Below are 16,976 nucleotides of genomic sequence, written 5' to 3'. Positions count from 1 at the left end.
GTTCTAATCATCCACAATAACAGAAATCCCCTGTGTGGCTGTACCATTGGATGTAGAAAGAGATATAAAGATTCATGGTCACTAGTGAGAGAACATTTAGAATGAAACAGACCAGTGTTTAAAGGGGTTCATGGCTTTCTTTGGTTTGCAAATGTTTGAGACAACAGAAAAGACAGAATAATACAAGAATTGAGAGAGACATTTGACTTTACCTCGTACGTAGAGATTGGCAGGAGAGGAGTAACGGGTCCCAGCACTGTTCATGGCAACGCATTCATATTTCCCTTGGTCCGACTCCTCGCTGTTCTCAATTTGCAGAGCTCCTGCGTAGAGGATTAACAAATTTATCCGTCTTGACAGTTGTGGAATATGAGATGTAATTTGGCATGAAACCACAGCAGATATCTGTACTGTGACTCGCTAGAGAGCCTGTAGTCAACCAGTCTAACCCAGTTCATGCGTAATTAAGTGCCTCAGACATGGACGCAGTTTTGTCAAGAAAATGCTTACAACCATATAAGCATTGAGCTGTTTTGGCAGTTTTAATAAAACTGCTAACAGAATATTTGCCTCGTCGTGTTAAGGAGAAAAAAAAAAGACCATGACTGAGGGTCAATTAAAGTCTGAATATTACATTACAGTCATTTAGCAGACACTTTTATCCAAAGCGACTTACAGTCAGTAGTATATTACATATCATTCACCCATTCACACACTGATGACAGGCTACCATCAAGGTGCCACCATCAGACTCTAACTAACATTCATGCAACAACATGTCACAACCATCAAAGTCGGATTAGGCCTTTTGGTTATGGAAATAATTGACAAGCCTAAGTGAGATATCTACAGAATAACCACAACAAAAGCAGAAGAATGGACAACGTCTAATGGCAATATCTGAAAAACTAATCAACCTGCTGCTTAACTTCAAAACCTGCCTAATAATCTGTGTTTTACACAGTTTTAACCAAAGGATTTGTTTAAAATACAGTTAGGGGCATCAAGAGGAATGCTTGGCTGATCAAAATCAGCTGATTTTGAGCTGAGAGAAGCTTAAATGTTTTCTTTTAAATGCAACCAGATTTAACCAAAATGAGTGAGTAGAAGGTAAACTGATGACCTAACTGTTTGTGTTAGCCATTATTTTCTTGATGGCTTAAGATTTTGCTGAAAAGCGACTGCCAGTATCTTTTCTTCAGTCTTTTTATAGAGTATCCATTTAGATGTAGCTTTAGCTGGTCATAATTGTGTTCTTTCATTACCAACTATTTCACCATGTCTCACCGCAGCCCTCAAGGGAAACACTCATCTGCCAGATGGCTTAGATTAGTATTCACAATCCCAAGAAGCTGTATTCATCAGATAGAGGTAACATGTTGATCTAACAAAGCATGAAAGCCCAGGAGACCTGTCTTTGTGTGGTCATTTTGACAACGCATGTCCTTGCAAATGGCTGACTGATGAGAAAAGTTGTAATTGGAACAGCAAGAACTTACCTGCATCCCACAATTTTAAAAATACAAAACTTTCTCTCTCAGCAGCTTTCTCTCTCAGCAGTACATGTGTGTGTCACAAGCAAATGATAACATTTATCATGTCTCGAACACAGCATGGTACTAGCATGAAAGGCAGCCAGCAACCATGCAGTTTGAAACTGACAAAAATACTCAGCATAAGATGATTTCAGGATACATTTTTTTTTCCACATCATGCAGTATGAGATGAATGCAACAAACAGGTTCACCACCAACCTAAGGGGACTCGAATCAGGGCGGGGCAGTAACGTGACGATATCGCCTCAGATCTCATGACAACATATCTCTCCAAGGTGTTTGCTCTGCACGCTGAGCTCATCGCTGTCTGATTCAGCACTGACATGCACCTGCATACTAATGCTGGTGTCACCAATCTGTCAATCTGCCCGTTTCTCCCATGGGAGAAAACAGTGTGACTACTACTGGAATGTAGAAGGTTACTGCTATGGCAGTTGTCAGACTGCAGCAATAAATCCCTTCAACTACTTCCAACTGCTCAAACACTGGCGGATCTTCTGCAAGCTCATTTCACTGTTTACAAGTGCAGAAATTACATGAGGGGCCTCGGAGGCTGGCGTGAGGCCACCTTGACTCCTAAAGAGTTAAACGTCTAATTGAATATGGGTTGTATTAGGAGCCAAGGACGCACAGACAGTGAGACAGACAGCTGGTGAATGCAAATGTATTCAGCTTGCCCCAGAAGTCCAACATTTACCTCACTGTTGTTGAACGGAAATCATGCTTTCACTCAGGGGAAAAATCACATGATTACCATAAAAAGGGGTTTGAAGCTTCCACCTTAACAATCTAAAGCAGGCCTCCTGTTCCCATGCTGGGGGGCAATGCTGCATAGGCTGTATGCAAATGCAGCCATTTCAGTTTACATTGAGGCTTTGCGTAGAGGAGGCAGGTAGATCCTCTGGTGGCCACATTGGCCTTTAGTTTAAAATGCAACTCCTCACCCCTTTTCGCTGAAAAGCCAGGGGAGAAGGATGGAGGATGAAGCCAAAAGATGTTCCTGTGTAAGTGTGTGCGGGAGTGTGTGTTGAGTGTTCATAAATGTGGCTCATTTCTAACAGTAAAGGAGGACCCTTGAAAAAAGCCAATTTACAAGATAACACCTTGGACTTGCTTTTGCATTTCCATTCTCCTGACATGTGGGTTGGTGATCATTTGTTTGTTAGGGAGACGACAGCAGACAGGATATGTTGGGAAGAGACGAGGGGGGGAGTGGAAGAGGGTGAGTTGTCCCTAACACCACGGATGAACCTGGTGATGTGGCGTTTTGGGGGGGAAATGCTGGGGTCTGATGTGAACGTGAGGGAATGGTGTGGACGTGACATATTCCAACACACTTTATCATCCTTACCTCTAATTGGTGTACCACCTAGGTGGGAGTAATTTTGATGCAAAAAGGGTTGAGAGATCAGTTAGTAATCCACTTACAGTGGGAGAGAAAAACATGGCTTCTGACAGGCCACAGATAATAAACAAAAAAAAAATACAGATTCAGAGTAAAAGCCACTTAAATGCAATGTGACGAAGTTCAATGTACTTAATCACTGCTATGAAGCAAGTATACATTGTGGACTGTACTTGTTGTCTGTAAATGACCACAGCCTTTGAGATGCAAACATTTTGAAATAGAATCTCTGTAGACAACAGCTACAGCCACATTTTTGCAGCATTAGTATTCAATTTAAGCAGATTTTTTTTTTTATTAAGCATTCTTATTTAAGATGGCATTACTCTTTGAACAGACTGCATTTGTGCAGAAAGCAGTTAGTAAAATGGGCAAGAGAAAATGAATGAAAGTCAGTCACAAAAGATAGAATGATGCACAGCTAAAAGTATTCAGTTCAGAGGTGTTAAATTAAAAAGAAGTTAGTATCTCTACACAGTGAATGATTTGGATGGTGCGTATATATAGACCAAATGTGTCTGTGTGCTCACAAAAAAATGAGCAAGTGTAATGCAATTGGAGGAACTGGGTCTTTGCCAGTTCTGTTAAACTGTGGCGGCAAATTAATGTGCTTTTTCCCACTATTGCATAATTGGCCTCATTTCAGGTCATGTGCAGTAAATGTAAATCCCGATACGGCAGCAGATGTCAAGAAAAGGGTTGTGGATAAAAAGAATTGTTAGTCAGAGGGCATTACATGTCAGCACATTTTCAGGCACTATTTCTATGTGAGAAAGAAAACCAATTAAAAGTTTGTTGCTAGTTTGTTGATTTAAAAATCATGTTTTTAGGCACAGTTTTATCCCCGTTATAAAACCATTATCAAACAATTAAGGAGTTGTGTTATTTCTATCTCATTTGTGAGAAATACGTATCTAATTTAGGATGTGCTTGTACGTTCTAGGATTGAAACAACATAGACAGTCCGAGTGAACGTGCTCCAGTGACCTCTATTCGGCTTCCACTGGGCAGCTCTAGTGCCAGGCTCTTTCTGGAGGAGCTCTCATCTTTAATCTTTGGGGCCTCAGACCTGCAGCCTGGCCTGACACTGTAAGTGAGGCAGATTTAGTAAGGAGTCGCAAATCTGGTCAGGGCCACTAATCTTTCCACCTTGCACCTTTTCCATCTGATCCAGGTCAGGCGAGCACTGATTATTTATCAAGTGGACTGCTAGTGTGAACACAGAGCACATCATACATATTTTGTTTTTTTTGCAAGTTTGAATCCAAGCTAATGCATCTTCGGCTGGCCTCGTTGTCCCTCCAGCTGCATGTTTAAAAGGGGATTAGGGATTCTTTAATGTGGTGAAAATTCTCTTTCTGAACTTTGGACGGTTACTAGCTCATGCATCACTGTCAGAACTCGCAGGGACTTCATTCCGACTTCTGTGTAACTTTATAAGTGTCTGCAGCTGTGAGCAGTAACGTTCAGTAAGAACTCAGCTAGCCAATCAAGGTGACAAACTTTAAATAAACCTTTCATGTGCTTTGTGATAAAAGAGAATTCATGAAGCCATACATGACACCAAAGGCTTGTTGTGTTTTCACATCATCCTCATGTCTAGCATGTGTCATGTCTGTTGGTATTTGATGTACTTTGCAGAATGCCTTTGTTATATTTACATTATCAGTATGTCATGTAGCACCTTGAGGAAATGAAAACAGATCAAATCGAATTGTACCTGAACGAAGCTGTTTAATGCGCCCGTTGCTGCTGCTGATGTCCACAGGAAGCATGTCCTTGAACCATGTTATCTCCGGGTCCGGGTTTCCGCTGGCAGCACACAGCATGGTGGCAGTTCTGGTCCTTTCAACCACCTTCAGCTGGGGACCCATATCGATGGTGGGGAAGCCATGGGGGATCTGGGTCTCTGAAAATTTGCAACGGTAATTTTTTAGTATATCACAAACAACAACAAGAGGACAGAGTAAAGGCTCCCAATTGCTGTGACAGGCATTGAGTGCAGAGAAGAGGATGAAAGAGAGCGAACACATTTCAGGTGTTACAGTCCGAACATTTAGCAGAATCCCCACACACATGAACAAAACATTTGTTCAAGAACAGAATATAAAACACAGGGGAATTGAAAATCTGGTATGATTTGGACTTTCAAATTTGGATGAATAGAAATAGCTCTGATTGATTATCATGGCAGGCTTATTATCCGGCACGGGGAGTCTCAGGTTTAGACAGAGGAAGGATTGCAATCTGTCTCTGGGCACCCATGCATAAATGAGCCGCCTTAGGCTTAGCAAGCTAAACAAACCTATTTGAATAATCCAACTCATCATGATGAATGTTACAGGATATCCATGACAACACCTAAAGTATAATCCTTTGGTATTCTAAGGCGAAAGGCTGCTCTAAAGTATATACTGACATCACATCATAAGATTCACAAAATAAGAACAGTAATATAGTCCTGGGCTTTTTTTTGGGCTCAGCCTTGACATACTGGATTTGAATTGTCACCAGTAAGTGGTACATCCCAGCATACAGTGTCTTCCATCGAAACATTTACATGCATGTGTTTCAACTGTGCCAGACTTTCACTCTAATAATGAGAGTAAACTTGAACAAACCAGGAACACTTGGGCAAAGAGTTCTTTCTGTTATTCAGATTAAACGTAATAAATGTTTTGAGAATGTTTGTAGGTGGCAAAACAGTAGCAGAATTCTTATCTTTAAGATGAATGTATAACTTTCCTTTTCTGTTAAGGTTTTGCGATCCACATTTAATGTCTTTGATGAAATACAAAACTGTCACTGACATGGCCTAATTGTGCTGCATATCCTGACTTCCCACCTGCCCTGCTAATAAACCCTAATTTAACCTCTGGACAGCCTTAATAAAGAGGAAACACGGTGGCCCTCGAGAGGTCTTATTATCAGCTTGCTCTTAAACTTGTAATCACTTTTATCTTTTTTCCCTCATATGTAGATGGGGCCCTGGGGATCCCATCATGAGAAGATACCTAACTGCAGGTTAACACTAGGCAAATGATAGTTGGTCTGCAGGGATTAAAATGAATACTAGACAAGAGATTTGGCTTTAAAGGGTGGTTGAGGACATCGTGTCCAGAACAGGATTACAATGTCCCAATGGTAAAACTGAATGGTCTACTAAAACTATTACAATGAATACAAGAGACTTTGTTTCATGATAGGGGAGGAGAACAAAAACAAGGCGTCTTGGCGCACGGTTATCAATATCAAACTACTGCCCTGGACTGGTCAACCATGACTGTGATGCAACACTGTGCTGGTACAATTGAGAGGCAGAGAGAGAGAGTCGGCATTCTCTGCAAACTTCCCTAATTAATTAAGACATGGACATTTTGTTGTTCACTCTAGACAAAACAAATATCTTCTGTTCCACTGTCCACTGTGAGTTGTGTTACAATAGACACAAGGTTGTCTCATATCAGTCATCAGCTGTGACAGAAACAATACGCAGTACAATCTATACACATCTATACACACGTATTTGACAATACCCAAACCATACACATGTGTTGCCAAGAAGCAATTCTCCAAATGCACCTTTGAACTACATTTACTCCACTCAAAGTATTATTGGTGCAATTGATCTACCCTCTTAAGCTGACATTTATAACTTGGACCTATGTTTTAAATTTGATTGTCTCTGAGATTACATCAGCAAGAAGGCTGTCTAACTTAAGATGGAGCCGCAGGGAGGCACTGAATGGGATTTTTCCACTTCACTTGGCTCGTCTGAGTCAAAAATCCATATGTAAACTTATATTGCTGGAGCATGAATAGGTGCATGGGTGTTGTACTTTGTTCTGATCCCCAGTAGAGCAGTAGTTCCTGCCTTCACCCTTGTGTCTGGCCTGTAGCCCGGATCGTCTCAAATTCAGATGTAGTTGACAGAACTCTGCACGGCCTCTTATCTTTGTGGTGAGGCTGAACTTCCTGTCTAACAAAATAGGATTTGTTTTCAGACATCCCAACCAAAATCAGGGTACGTCTACAAAAACAGACAACTACAGCACATGGAAATAATACTGTACAATTTGTCATTGTATGAATAACGGTAACAGTAGCACCCTGTGTTCCTTTGTGGTTTGCACTCTCTAACCTTCAGAGAGAGAGAGAAGAGAAAAGGTAGGGATGGATGTAGACTTGTAGATACACACCGTAATGTTGAAGCTGCAGTCATTTTCTGAATGAGGGTTTATTTAAAAGAAACAAACACTTAAAATAGACAGTTTGGTGGCCAATGAGGGACAAAATAGATCTCCTTTGCTATTGTCCTTGCCTCCTTACAGTGGTTGCATGTTAACTACAGAATGTGTTTAGGGGGTAGTGTTGGAGTCACAAAATCTGTCATTCATATTATTAAATTGATGAAGAAAAAGGACAAAACCTTGTCAATATACTCATCTATTCATTTGTAAATCCATTGATTGAGAGAAGTTGTGTGCTAGCATATTCAATCTCTAAAGATTTCCTGTTGTTGGTTGATCTTTAATCAAGCGTGGAGATGAAGAAAAAAAAGTCTGTCTGGTAGACTTTGATCCCCTGATTCCAAACGTTCATGTGTTCATATTGTACATGTAACACTTGGTTGGGTCCCCAAATCACTTCACCTCTCAGCCAGAAAACGATGGAGCTTCCCTCTAGGTCTAGTACAACGCAACTATATGGTGGAAACCCATCGATTCAATGAGGCATGACGCTGATCCTGTCAATCACATCTAGAAGTTACCCCAGGGATAGTACTGAGAGGATTGAGAAGTCTGTCATACTATATTTTGAGGTGAAGATTTGTTTTATTTCATCCAAAAAATACCTGCAGGAACTTCAAGATTTGTAAAATTTCCCACAGAAAGTAGTGTTTTGTCTTACCAAGGGGTAAAGCTATTTATACTATGGTGCTTTGTGGAGCTATGCTTTTCACAGAAGAAATGTGAATATCAGCATTGGATATTTTCCAACAAACGCTTTTGCATTGAGTCCTGTAGAATATTTATGATTAAGATTATTGGCAAAGGTTCCTGGGGTGTGAATAAAGCATATTATTGGTAAAACAGGGTGAAAGACTCCAAAGGAGGTATTACTCTCGCATCAGCAGCTCTGTCCTATCAGGAAGCACAAATAGGAAATACTTTAAAAGGATAAGTGCTGCTGCAAAGTTATATGTGGATCTAGACCCTACAACTCAACTTAACTTCCATGTTGGTTCCATAGTGTGTACTGTTATGGGAGCAGGAGATATCCAAGGTTAGTAACCAAATAGAATACAGAGAAGTAGTTCTTAAACCACAAATCCTATTTCATTAGTATAGAAATTAAAAATAAATAAATAAATCCCAAGCCAATTTAAACTGTTAAAACATGGCATGTTTAAACCATGTTAAAGGCAAAGATAATAAATGTCTGTAATATTAATATTTGAGCAGGACTAAAAAGTCCTTAGTTCCCTTAATTTGCTGCATGTCTAGCTACGTGTGCCATTATGCTGTTGTGCTCTCAAGGGCCAGGCTGCAATGAATGAAGCTGATTGACTCTTTGACATGCAGTCACCTCAGATTTTTAACACCCTGCCTCAGGAGCCTTTGATTATACTCTAAAGAAGCACATTGTTTGACATACTATACAATGTCACAATATATGATTTTATTTTTAAATATCATAGAAGACTTAGTTAAGCTGATTAACCTTAAAAATACCCATAAATCACTTTGTAAGGTTTTAAAATCTCTTTTAAGAGGTTTAACAGTAAAATTGTTTAAATTGGGTTGGAATGTTACCGTAGTGCTCCGTAGTCTAATTTCTTTAATAGTTGTAAAACCATGCAGCGCGCATCTAATTTAGCTTTCTAGTGTTGTCTATGTCTTTGACTTTAGGTAAAAAATAAAAAAAAAAGAATAAATTTAAGTTTTATCAATACATATGCTTAAAAAAGATTTTGTCAAGCCGATGAGAAGATTTGAGCTCCGACTGTCTTTTCCTTTTACTGCAACTCCTGCGGCTGACCTTGTCTGCCAACTTGTCATCCAGGGAAGACAAAGACATACCTTTGTTCAGTCCTTTTTCATTTGAAAGGAGGGGAAATGTGGAGAGAATCCAATAAATTAGTGCAGGCAATGCAGGTTGATGTTTGTCAAAAACAAGTTAGGAAAAAATGTTGAGATAATGTCCCGCAGGCGATCCACTAAGTCTGATTTATAGTCGTATGCGCATTTACCCTTGTACTGCTGTATCTGCGTCACTAGACAATTACTCAGCCAACCAGTCATGTTGCAGTTAACATCAATGTCTGTCATCATTTATTCCTGTTAAACATTTGTGGGAAATCGTCTTAATTAGCGTATGGATTCTTAAGTTATGGCCAAAAATGTGTTTTTTTTGTGAGGTCACAGTGACCTTTGACCACCAAAGTCAAAACAGTTCATCATTGACCTCAAGTGGACGTTTGTGCCAAATTTGGAGAAATTTCCTTCCATGTGAAACATCGCGTTAACCAGAAGGGTACGGATGGACGTTTGTACGTACATACAGACGGCGGACTACCAAAACATAACGCCTTCATGGAGGCATAGAAACTTAACAGTTGGAGATTATGCAGTGTTTTCCCATACAAAAAACAAAAAAAACATCCAGCCCCCACCGTTATCCAAACCGTTGTACTGCTGCTGATATAATATACTGTAGTCTCCATCCAATCTGTTTTACAGCAGTACTATTTAATGGGACTTATTTGTAAAGTGCTTCTGTGACACAGTTTTTGGAACAAAAAGTAGTAGAAACGCCCTGGATTTGCAAATGAGTAAGGCCAGAGGCTGATATGCGTCAGATGTAAATCCAGGTACGCATGAACTGGTTCATTCGTGGTGTGAAAAACAAAGGAACATTGTTTCCTCAACAGCTGTTTATCACGCACAGAGTCATACTGCAAAACGAGCAGTTTAGCAGATGAACTTGTCTACAGTGGTTATAGCAGCATGGCGGAAAAGAGGGCAGGAGGGGAAGGTTTTATGTGGTTTTCTGTTGTATACTAAATTAGGATAGCAGTAAAAGCATTGGGAAACATTAGCAATATCATTAGTAAAGAGAAAAATTACAAATATGCTAATTAGTGAAATTAAGAAAACGTGTTACAGTAATCATGAAATACTGTGTCAAGGAGGTGTGCCTCTGCTGCTTTAACAGCCACAGGCAGGTGAGGAAAGATTCAGATGAGAGAGGAGGGAGGAAAATAAGTAAAAGAGGAGAGGGGAAGAACGAGGGGGGGGGGGGGGTGCATGCCAACCTCCTGCCAGCTCCAATTACCAGTGTGAGTGGAGCGTGGCAGCTAGGGCGATGGGTCTAATCAGAGCCCTGCTGAAAGAGACCCGTCCCTGTCCTCCTGTCCCACTGGGAGGCTGCTGGAGCTCAAACCCACACTAACATCAGCTAGCGTTTTTACCTTCAACCCAAACATACTCGTCTCAATGGGGGAAAACACTCCAGTTCCTTCTTAACAGGGGAGCCCTGACACTGTGGCACAGGATACCACAGTTCTGCATAAAAAAAAAATGCCTGCCTCATTTCCTTTTCAGTATGTCCTAGTGTCTCCTTCATACTTATGCTCTCATGTGCTGCTGTGAATGTATTAAGGGAGAGTTACACCAGGCAAAAGTCCCTTCAGAGACTCACATGCAATGTAAAACATATGGAGAGGAATATTTATGCCCAAACATTGCTACAACATGAACATGAGTTGTATGCATACTTGCAAGCTGCCCATACCATCTTGCTTCATTCTGTATCAATAGTTAATCTAATTCAGCATCAACGTGCGCCATCAAAAATGAATGCGATACGGTGAGCCTTTCTCAAATTCCTTATCTTATACATCTGAGCTGATATCAATTCAAGTAAGAAATAAAAGGCCTTATGATCTCCTCGTGCGCCTTTTGCCAAGTGATGGATGACAACAATTAAAGGTGATGTCTCCTTTGATAGTGCGAACCAAAGGACCACAGTGACAGCAGCACAGCCACTTGCCTCATGAAATATTAGTGCTCTAAAACCTACCCTTTTAAACATACATCAGTGCACTGTCTTTATAGGGAGAAAAAAGAGGGGCTTATGCACCTCTATGTAGGCCGTTTGGGTATTTCAAATGCCTCTGTGCGGAAATGTGAAGCGTTAAGCTCTTAACTGATGGCTACTGTAAATGTTTGAATGAGGTTATACTTGTTAGAAAAATACAAAGATTAAAGTCTCAGTGTTTCCTGTGTTTACTCAATAAAGCATTTATTATCCACCTTTCTGCTAGCTCAACCTGTGAGGAAAACTAAATATAGTACAATAAGTGTCGTCTATGTCTCAGCTGGTCTTGAGTCAACATGGCAGGGAAAAGCAGACGGTGCCGGTTGCTGAAACAAAGCACATGGCCTGCGGCTGTTTCTAGCCAGGAACATCGTCGAGACAGACATTTGCATCTGCCGGAGACACAGAAGTGTGTGAGGCGTGTCGGTGGCAGCAGGAGGTGAAAAAACAGAGCGCCAAGTGTTCAACTGAAGGAGGTCTATGAATAGTTGGATTGCTGGTGGTGCTCAAAACATTCAGTGAGTTCACTTGGAAAATGTGAAAAGTGCAAAGGATTTATGACCGGCTGCACAGCGGTGCGCTGTCGCCTCACAGCAAGTTTCTGGGTTCAGACCTTCCTACATGCTTTCTGTGAGGAGTCTGCATGTCTGCAAGTGCCTGTGTGGGCTTCTCCTGGTTTTCCCCCAAAAAATACATGACGCGCCTATGGGTTGTAAGTTGCTGTAGGTGTGTTTGACTCTATGTGTCAGCCCTGTGATTGACTGGCAACCTGTCCAGAGTGAACCCCACCTCTAGCCCCAGTGTCAGCTGAGACCGGCCCAGGCTTCCAGCGACCCTGGAGAAAAAGGTGATGGATGGATTTATGAGGAACACCAAGGTGTTAGTGGTGGAGGTATCACACTCTGTTGGACAGTGATAATGGGGGGAAAAAAAAAATATATAATATAACAGCAATTCCATTTACAGCAATAATACATCGTTAGAGCTATTTCTAATTAACGTTTCCTGTGGTTCAGTCAACTCCCGCCTTGTATACGTCTGATAGGTATAGTAGCACTTGTTTCTCTCTGAAATCCTGTGACATTCAGGCAGCGACTAATAAGGCCCAAAAGGAAGGCAGACAGACTCGACTGGTATTCGTGTAACTGCCTCTGCGCTTTTGACTTGCAAAACATCGGAGGGCAAGGAGTTTCTCACATGTTCTGCCATGACGGGCATGTGAGCAGGACCCTCGTGCTCTTCAGAGAAATACTAGTTGGCAGAGCTCCCACTGCAGAGGTCTTCTCAGAAGGGATGACACGGCACACCCCTCACATCAAAGACCCGGCAAGGAGGCCATTGATGTAATACTGTTGTAATGACATGAAAATGGTACAAAAAAAAGAAAATCTCCATGGAACTGGAGGCAAATGTACAATGTGCACCGAAATGAGCATTGAAGAACGTCTTTACATCACGTCAAGCCTGTTGTCTCTGGCACGCTATCTCTTTGACCAGGTGTTATGGCAGTTGCTATGGAGATAGAAGCGAGTCAAACAAACAGTGTTCAGGATAGATGGACTGCATGCACAGACACACCTGCACGCAACGGACCGTGAAAGAAACACAGTCATAACAAAAGCAGTGTTAATGCCGTTGTTAGCACTCTCGGCGCTGCATGCTGGTGGTTGCATCACAACGCTGTTATTCTGCTGTTTATCCGAGTCTACTTGGAGTAAAAAGACTCTAATGCATGACATGACCTTTGAAATAATACTCTTTTTTGTCTGGCAGAGCAGAACATTTGGCCTTACTTCCTCGCCTACAGGCAGATAATCAATAACAGTCATCTAATTCCCCCCGACTGCTTCCTTTCCTTCCTTCCCTCGCTCTCTCTCTTTTTATCATCTACCTCTCTCCACTTTCCTATTCATCTCCACCTCTCCCTTTTTTCGCCTATCTGATATCATACTTCCACTGTTGTCAGTATGATCTACAGCCCTGCCAGAAGCCCTACGCCTGTTATTTATGCTGCGGCGCACCAGTTAGTACATAACCGTGGCCTCCGACTATTACTGCAACCCAAGGGTGGTCTTCTGAATTCACATGGTTATGCTGACCGAGTCACCTTGTGGGACAAGCGCTGCTGCACAGAATCACATCCTCCATTAACTACGCTACATGAGCAGCGCGGCCGTAGGCTTTCCTTTCGAGATTACAGCTCTACTTCTTGCCTTGTGGTCATACCAACAGGAGTTTGATTGAAGACCCCTGAGATTGTAGTATTGCGGAGTACACGGTTTGTGGTTTAGTACGCATTTTAATGACACTGCCTCCGAGATGGAAAAAAAACAGGAATTCATGGTAAATTTCTTTGCTAATACGATGTGGCTAATAAGACAGGTTATTCCTCCAGGTTTCTCGGGGGAAAAAAAGAACAAGGACAGGACCAAAAATCAGGAAGTGTGACGGTTAATGAAATCGGTCTACAAAAGGAAGCAGAGCGGCGGTTTGCAAATAAATGAATTAATTGATCCTCTCCACAACTCAAATGAATCATCGGCAGAGCTTTATTGTGACATGTTTAATGTAATTACAGCAGATAGGGATGGCTTTTATGAGTTCTCAGAAAGGCAGTGGATGTAGTGGAATGTGGCAGGTTCTGTTAATTAAATCCTCACTCACTGGCCTCCTGTGACAGCCTTTACTTATTCCCTCGGTCTGAGGCAATGAATAATACACAGAGTCTGGGAGTCAATGTCTACAGCTTCAACTTTGTTGTGGTTTGCAGAAGTGATGGGTGATCAAAAATATCACACTGTGGCATGACCTATTAACTGCTGGACTCAAAAGAGGCAAATGTAATAATTTCATCTGTGCTGCCCAACAGTGGCAAAGAGGCAGGAGAAACAGGACTGTGATGGCTGGTACTATTCTGTGGTTATAGTGAATAAGCTTGCAGCTATGAATGTTTAAGGAGATCTACATTTTATCATGTTCACAGTTAAACCAAATATCTAAGTCAAATATATTTTTTTCTAGAGGTAAAATCTTTGTCAACAAATATGAAAGGAACAAGTAAATGCATCAACTACCTGGTGAACACGCCCTTACACTGTGAGTGTTAAACAGGGCAATTCTGAATCTGAGAATGCCTGCTCAGTCAACCTCCCCTTGCAATAGAAAGTAAAAAATATTGATGCTGATGTAATGCATGCAAAATCAAAAGTGCCTTTGACAGCTGTAAGCAGACCGATCAACTACAACCTTGAAAGAAAAAAAAAAACACAGCTTAGCCGCTTAGAGAAAAATGGGACTATGCCTCTTAAACACGAGGAAAATGTCAAGCTTAAGGCCAAGCTATAAGGCTGATAGTGAGACAAGCTGTTCTCCACAGCCTTCTATGGCCCAGTGGGTAAGCCAAGAGGGCCTGGTGTGTAAATGTGTGAGGAAAAGGGGTCAGGGTGAAAGGACTCCCATTAGCCAGCTCATTGAGTGTAGGTATTAGAACCCCCCTGACATGCAGTGGGCCCATCCATCCATAGCCGGTCGGGGCCTGGGGAGCCGTTGACTCACTGGCCTGCAGAGCTTTAAGGTGGACCTTGCTCTTTACCTGCTGGGGTTTAGGCCCAGACCCTCATTGTTAACAAATAAAGGAATGTCAGGCGGGGTTTTTTTCTTCTTGTGAGCCCTGTGTGTTGTTTTTACTTACCTTACAGAAATAGAAACATGTGCACAATACGGTGCAGAAAAATGAAATATAATAAAAAGGTCTAACAAAAAATAGTTATATATCACATTTTTGCTGAGATTGTATCAGTGATGTGTCAACATGGTCATTTTGGCAATACCAAGGGAATTAAATGTGATAGACCTATTAAGAACTGTTGGATTAGAAAAAAAATGCAGTTACAGGGTGGGAGGAGTTTAGACCACGGCTGAGCATAAAACACTTTTAGCTAAAGTAAGAAGAACGGCTAGATTAATCCAGAAATTGATTGGATACAAAATGACACTGTAACTGTCCGCGGGGCTCAGAGTGCTCAGGTGTAAGTAAGTGTTTGACTTGCATTGGACCCATCAAATATTAATTTGATTCAGGAGCACATTTGTTAGTGACAGTTTTCATCACCCTATGTGTTCCTTCGGTGAGGCTGTGTATATTTCTGGAAAAACAATATTGGATCTTGACATTTAAATGCATGACTATCTCTCTCCCTGCTGGCTTCTTGTCTGGTTCAGAGTGAAACCAATGAAATCAACTTGGCTCAGATAATCGTGAGCCAGTGTATGCAAATGGTGGGACCAACACAAAATAAATCAAGCCCGGGCAAAAAGAAACTGTCTAATGGACGAAGCATTGTGTCGCTCTGTGTACAATACACGCATGGTGAAACACTATTGATAATCACATCGGTCATGCTCTCACAAACAAGTCTTCAGTGAAATCTGTAATTGAATAATGAAAGCCTGTTGCAGCTGTTTGTGGCACATATTTAATAGCAGATGTCAATTCACGGATATCCCTGTCGGTTCCAGACGATGCGCAGATATCAAAGGATGTGCATGTCCTGTCACATCTCCAATATCTTCTGAAGCCCAGAGACAAAATCCAGATAAGGAGTTCAATACGTCCTGACAATCAACAGGGACCATTACTTCTCATTTTGAACAGTGACAGGTTGCAGCTCTGCTCTCAATAAATGTATGACAGCAGAAGCAACAATGGACACATCAACCGGAACATCCATGCAATACTATGTGAGCTCTTCCTGTTTTTTTCCACTGTATTCTTTGTAAAAAAGACGGTATCTATTTCAGGACTGTTACCTTACAGGTGTTACTATTATATTATCCATCCAACCTGTGTATGTGACTTTACACAAGAGACAACAAAGATTACTTTTACTACACATAACTAGTTCATCATTGAATGTTTTTTGATGTCTACCCCCAAAAGACTGGAGTTGACATCATCACCAATGCAACAGAAGTTATTAAAAGGGAATAATTTAATATTCATTCATTTTTGTAATTTTCTTTTCTTAGATTTTAAGCATATGTGCTCTTTGCAGTAAAGTGGAAAGCTCTAACACTTCAAAACATTCTTTGAACACCACTGGCCCACTTAGAATAGGATGAATGAGCATTTCCTTAACACCTTTCAGGATGTTGAGTTTCGCCCAAAGTGGCTGAAGTTACGGGATAAATTAGAGAAATGTAAATCCGCTCGGCGAGTAATTAGGACAGGCTGCAGATGCGTGTTGAGGTTTTAATACCAAATTACATGCTTTCAACAATTCAGAAAGTGGTGGGAGGCAGAAAAAGCTGTTATGATCAAGTGAGTTTTAAAGAGCCGGTCTAATTCACCACCAGTGCAGAATATATGTTTTATAAATATATAAGACATTTTTAGGTTATTGGTATACAATTAAATGTCTGTTTCTCTTGGTTGTATTAACCCCCTTTCAAATGTTATTTTAACCTCTCTCTCTCTCTCTCTCTCTCTCTCTCTCTCTCTCTCTCTCTCTCTCTCTCTCTCTCTCTCTCTCTCTCTCTCTCTCTCTCTCTCTCTCTCTCTCTCTCTCTCTCTCTCTCTCTCTCTCTCTCTCTCTCTCTCTCTCTCTCTCTCTCTCTCTCTTAGGCAATAGACATGATCAGCAATGACGGCGCAGACAAACCAGACGCTGCAGTCTTTACAGATACAGCTCGCCAACAGCATGGAGCAATTGATGGACAAGTACAGATGATAAAAATGCCTCAAAGCAAGAATGACTCCATCTAGGTGTCGAGGCGACAAAAAAAATGAAAATTTGAGTCCGGTGTCAAACAAATCTCAAGGGACAGATCAATTCGCCGGCGTGAGTTTGGCTGGTAAAAACAATATTGAGGTTATGCATTGATCATAACCCATTCACATTAAATAATTTGAC

At 41.2% G+C, this 16,976-nt stretch overlaps 1 protein-coding gene across 1 annotated transcript in view; it reads right to left on the bottom strand.

Moving 5' to 3' along the window:
* LOC129089019 (receptor-type tyrosine-protein phosphatase F-like) overlaps nucleotides 1-16,976 on the bottom strand; it is a 121,965-nt gene that overhangs the window by 68,957 nt on the left and 36,032 nt on the right. The window contains exons 5-6 of the mRNA XM_054596334.1: nucleotides 4,682-4,870; nucleotides 213-323 (exon numbers count right to left, since the gene is read on the bottom strand). Coding sequence (XP_054452309.1) covers nucleotides 213-323; nucleotides 4,682-4,870 — 300 coding nt within the window. The remainder of the gene's footprint in view (nucleotides 1-212; nucleotides 324-4,681; nucleotides 4,871-16,976) is intronic.

Source organism: Anoplopoma fimbria, chromosome 3 (assembly GCF_027596085.1).
Source record: "Anoplopoma fimbria isolate UVic2021 breed Golden Eagle Sablefish chromosome 3, Afim_UVic_2022, whole genome shotgun sequence".
In the NCBI taxonomy this organism is placed as follows: domain Eukaryota; kingdom Metazoa; phylum Chordata; class Actinopteri; order Perciformes; family Anoplopomatidae; genus Anoplopoma; species Anoplopoma fimbria.
The sequence above is the reverse complement of the archived record's forward strand: the minus strand, read 5'-3'. Positions and strand labels throughout refer to the sequence as shown.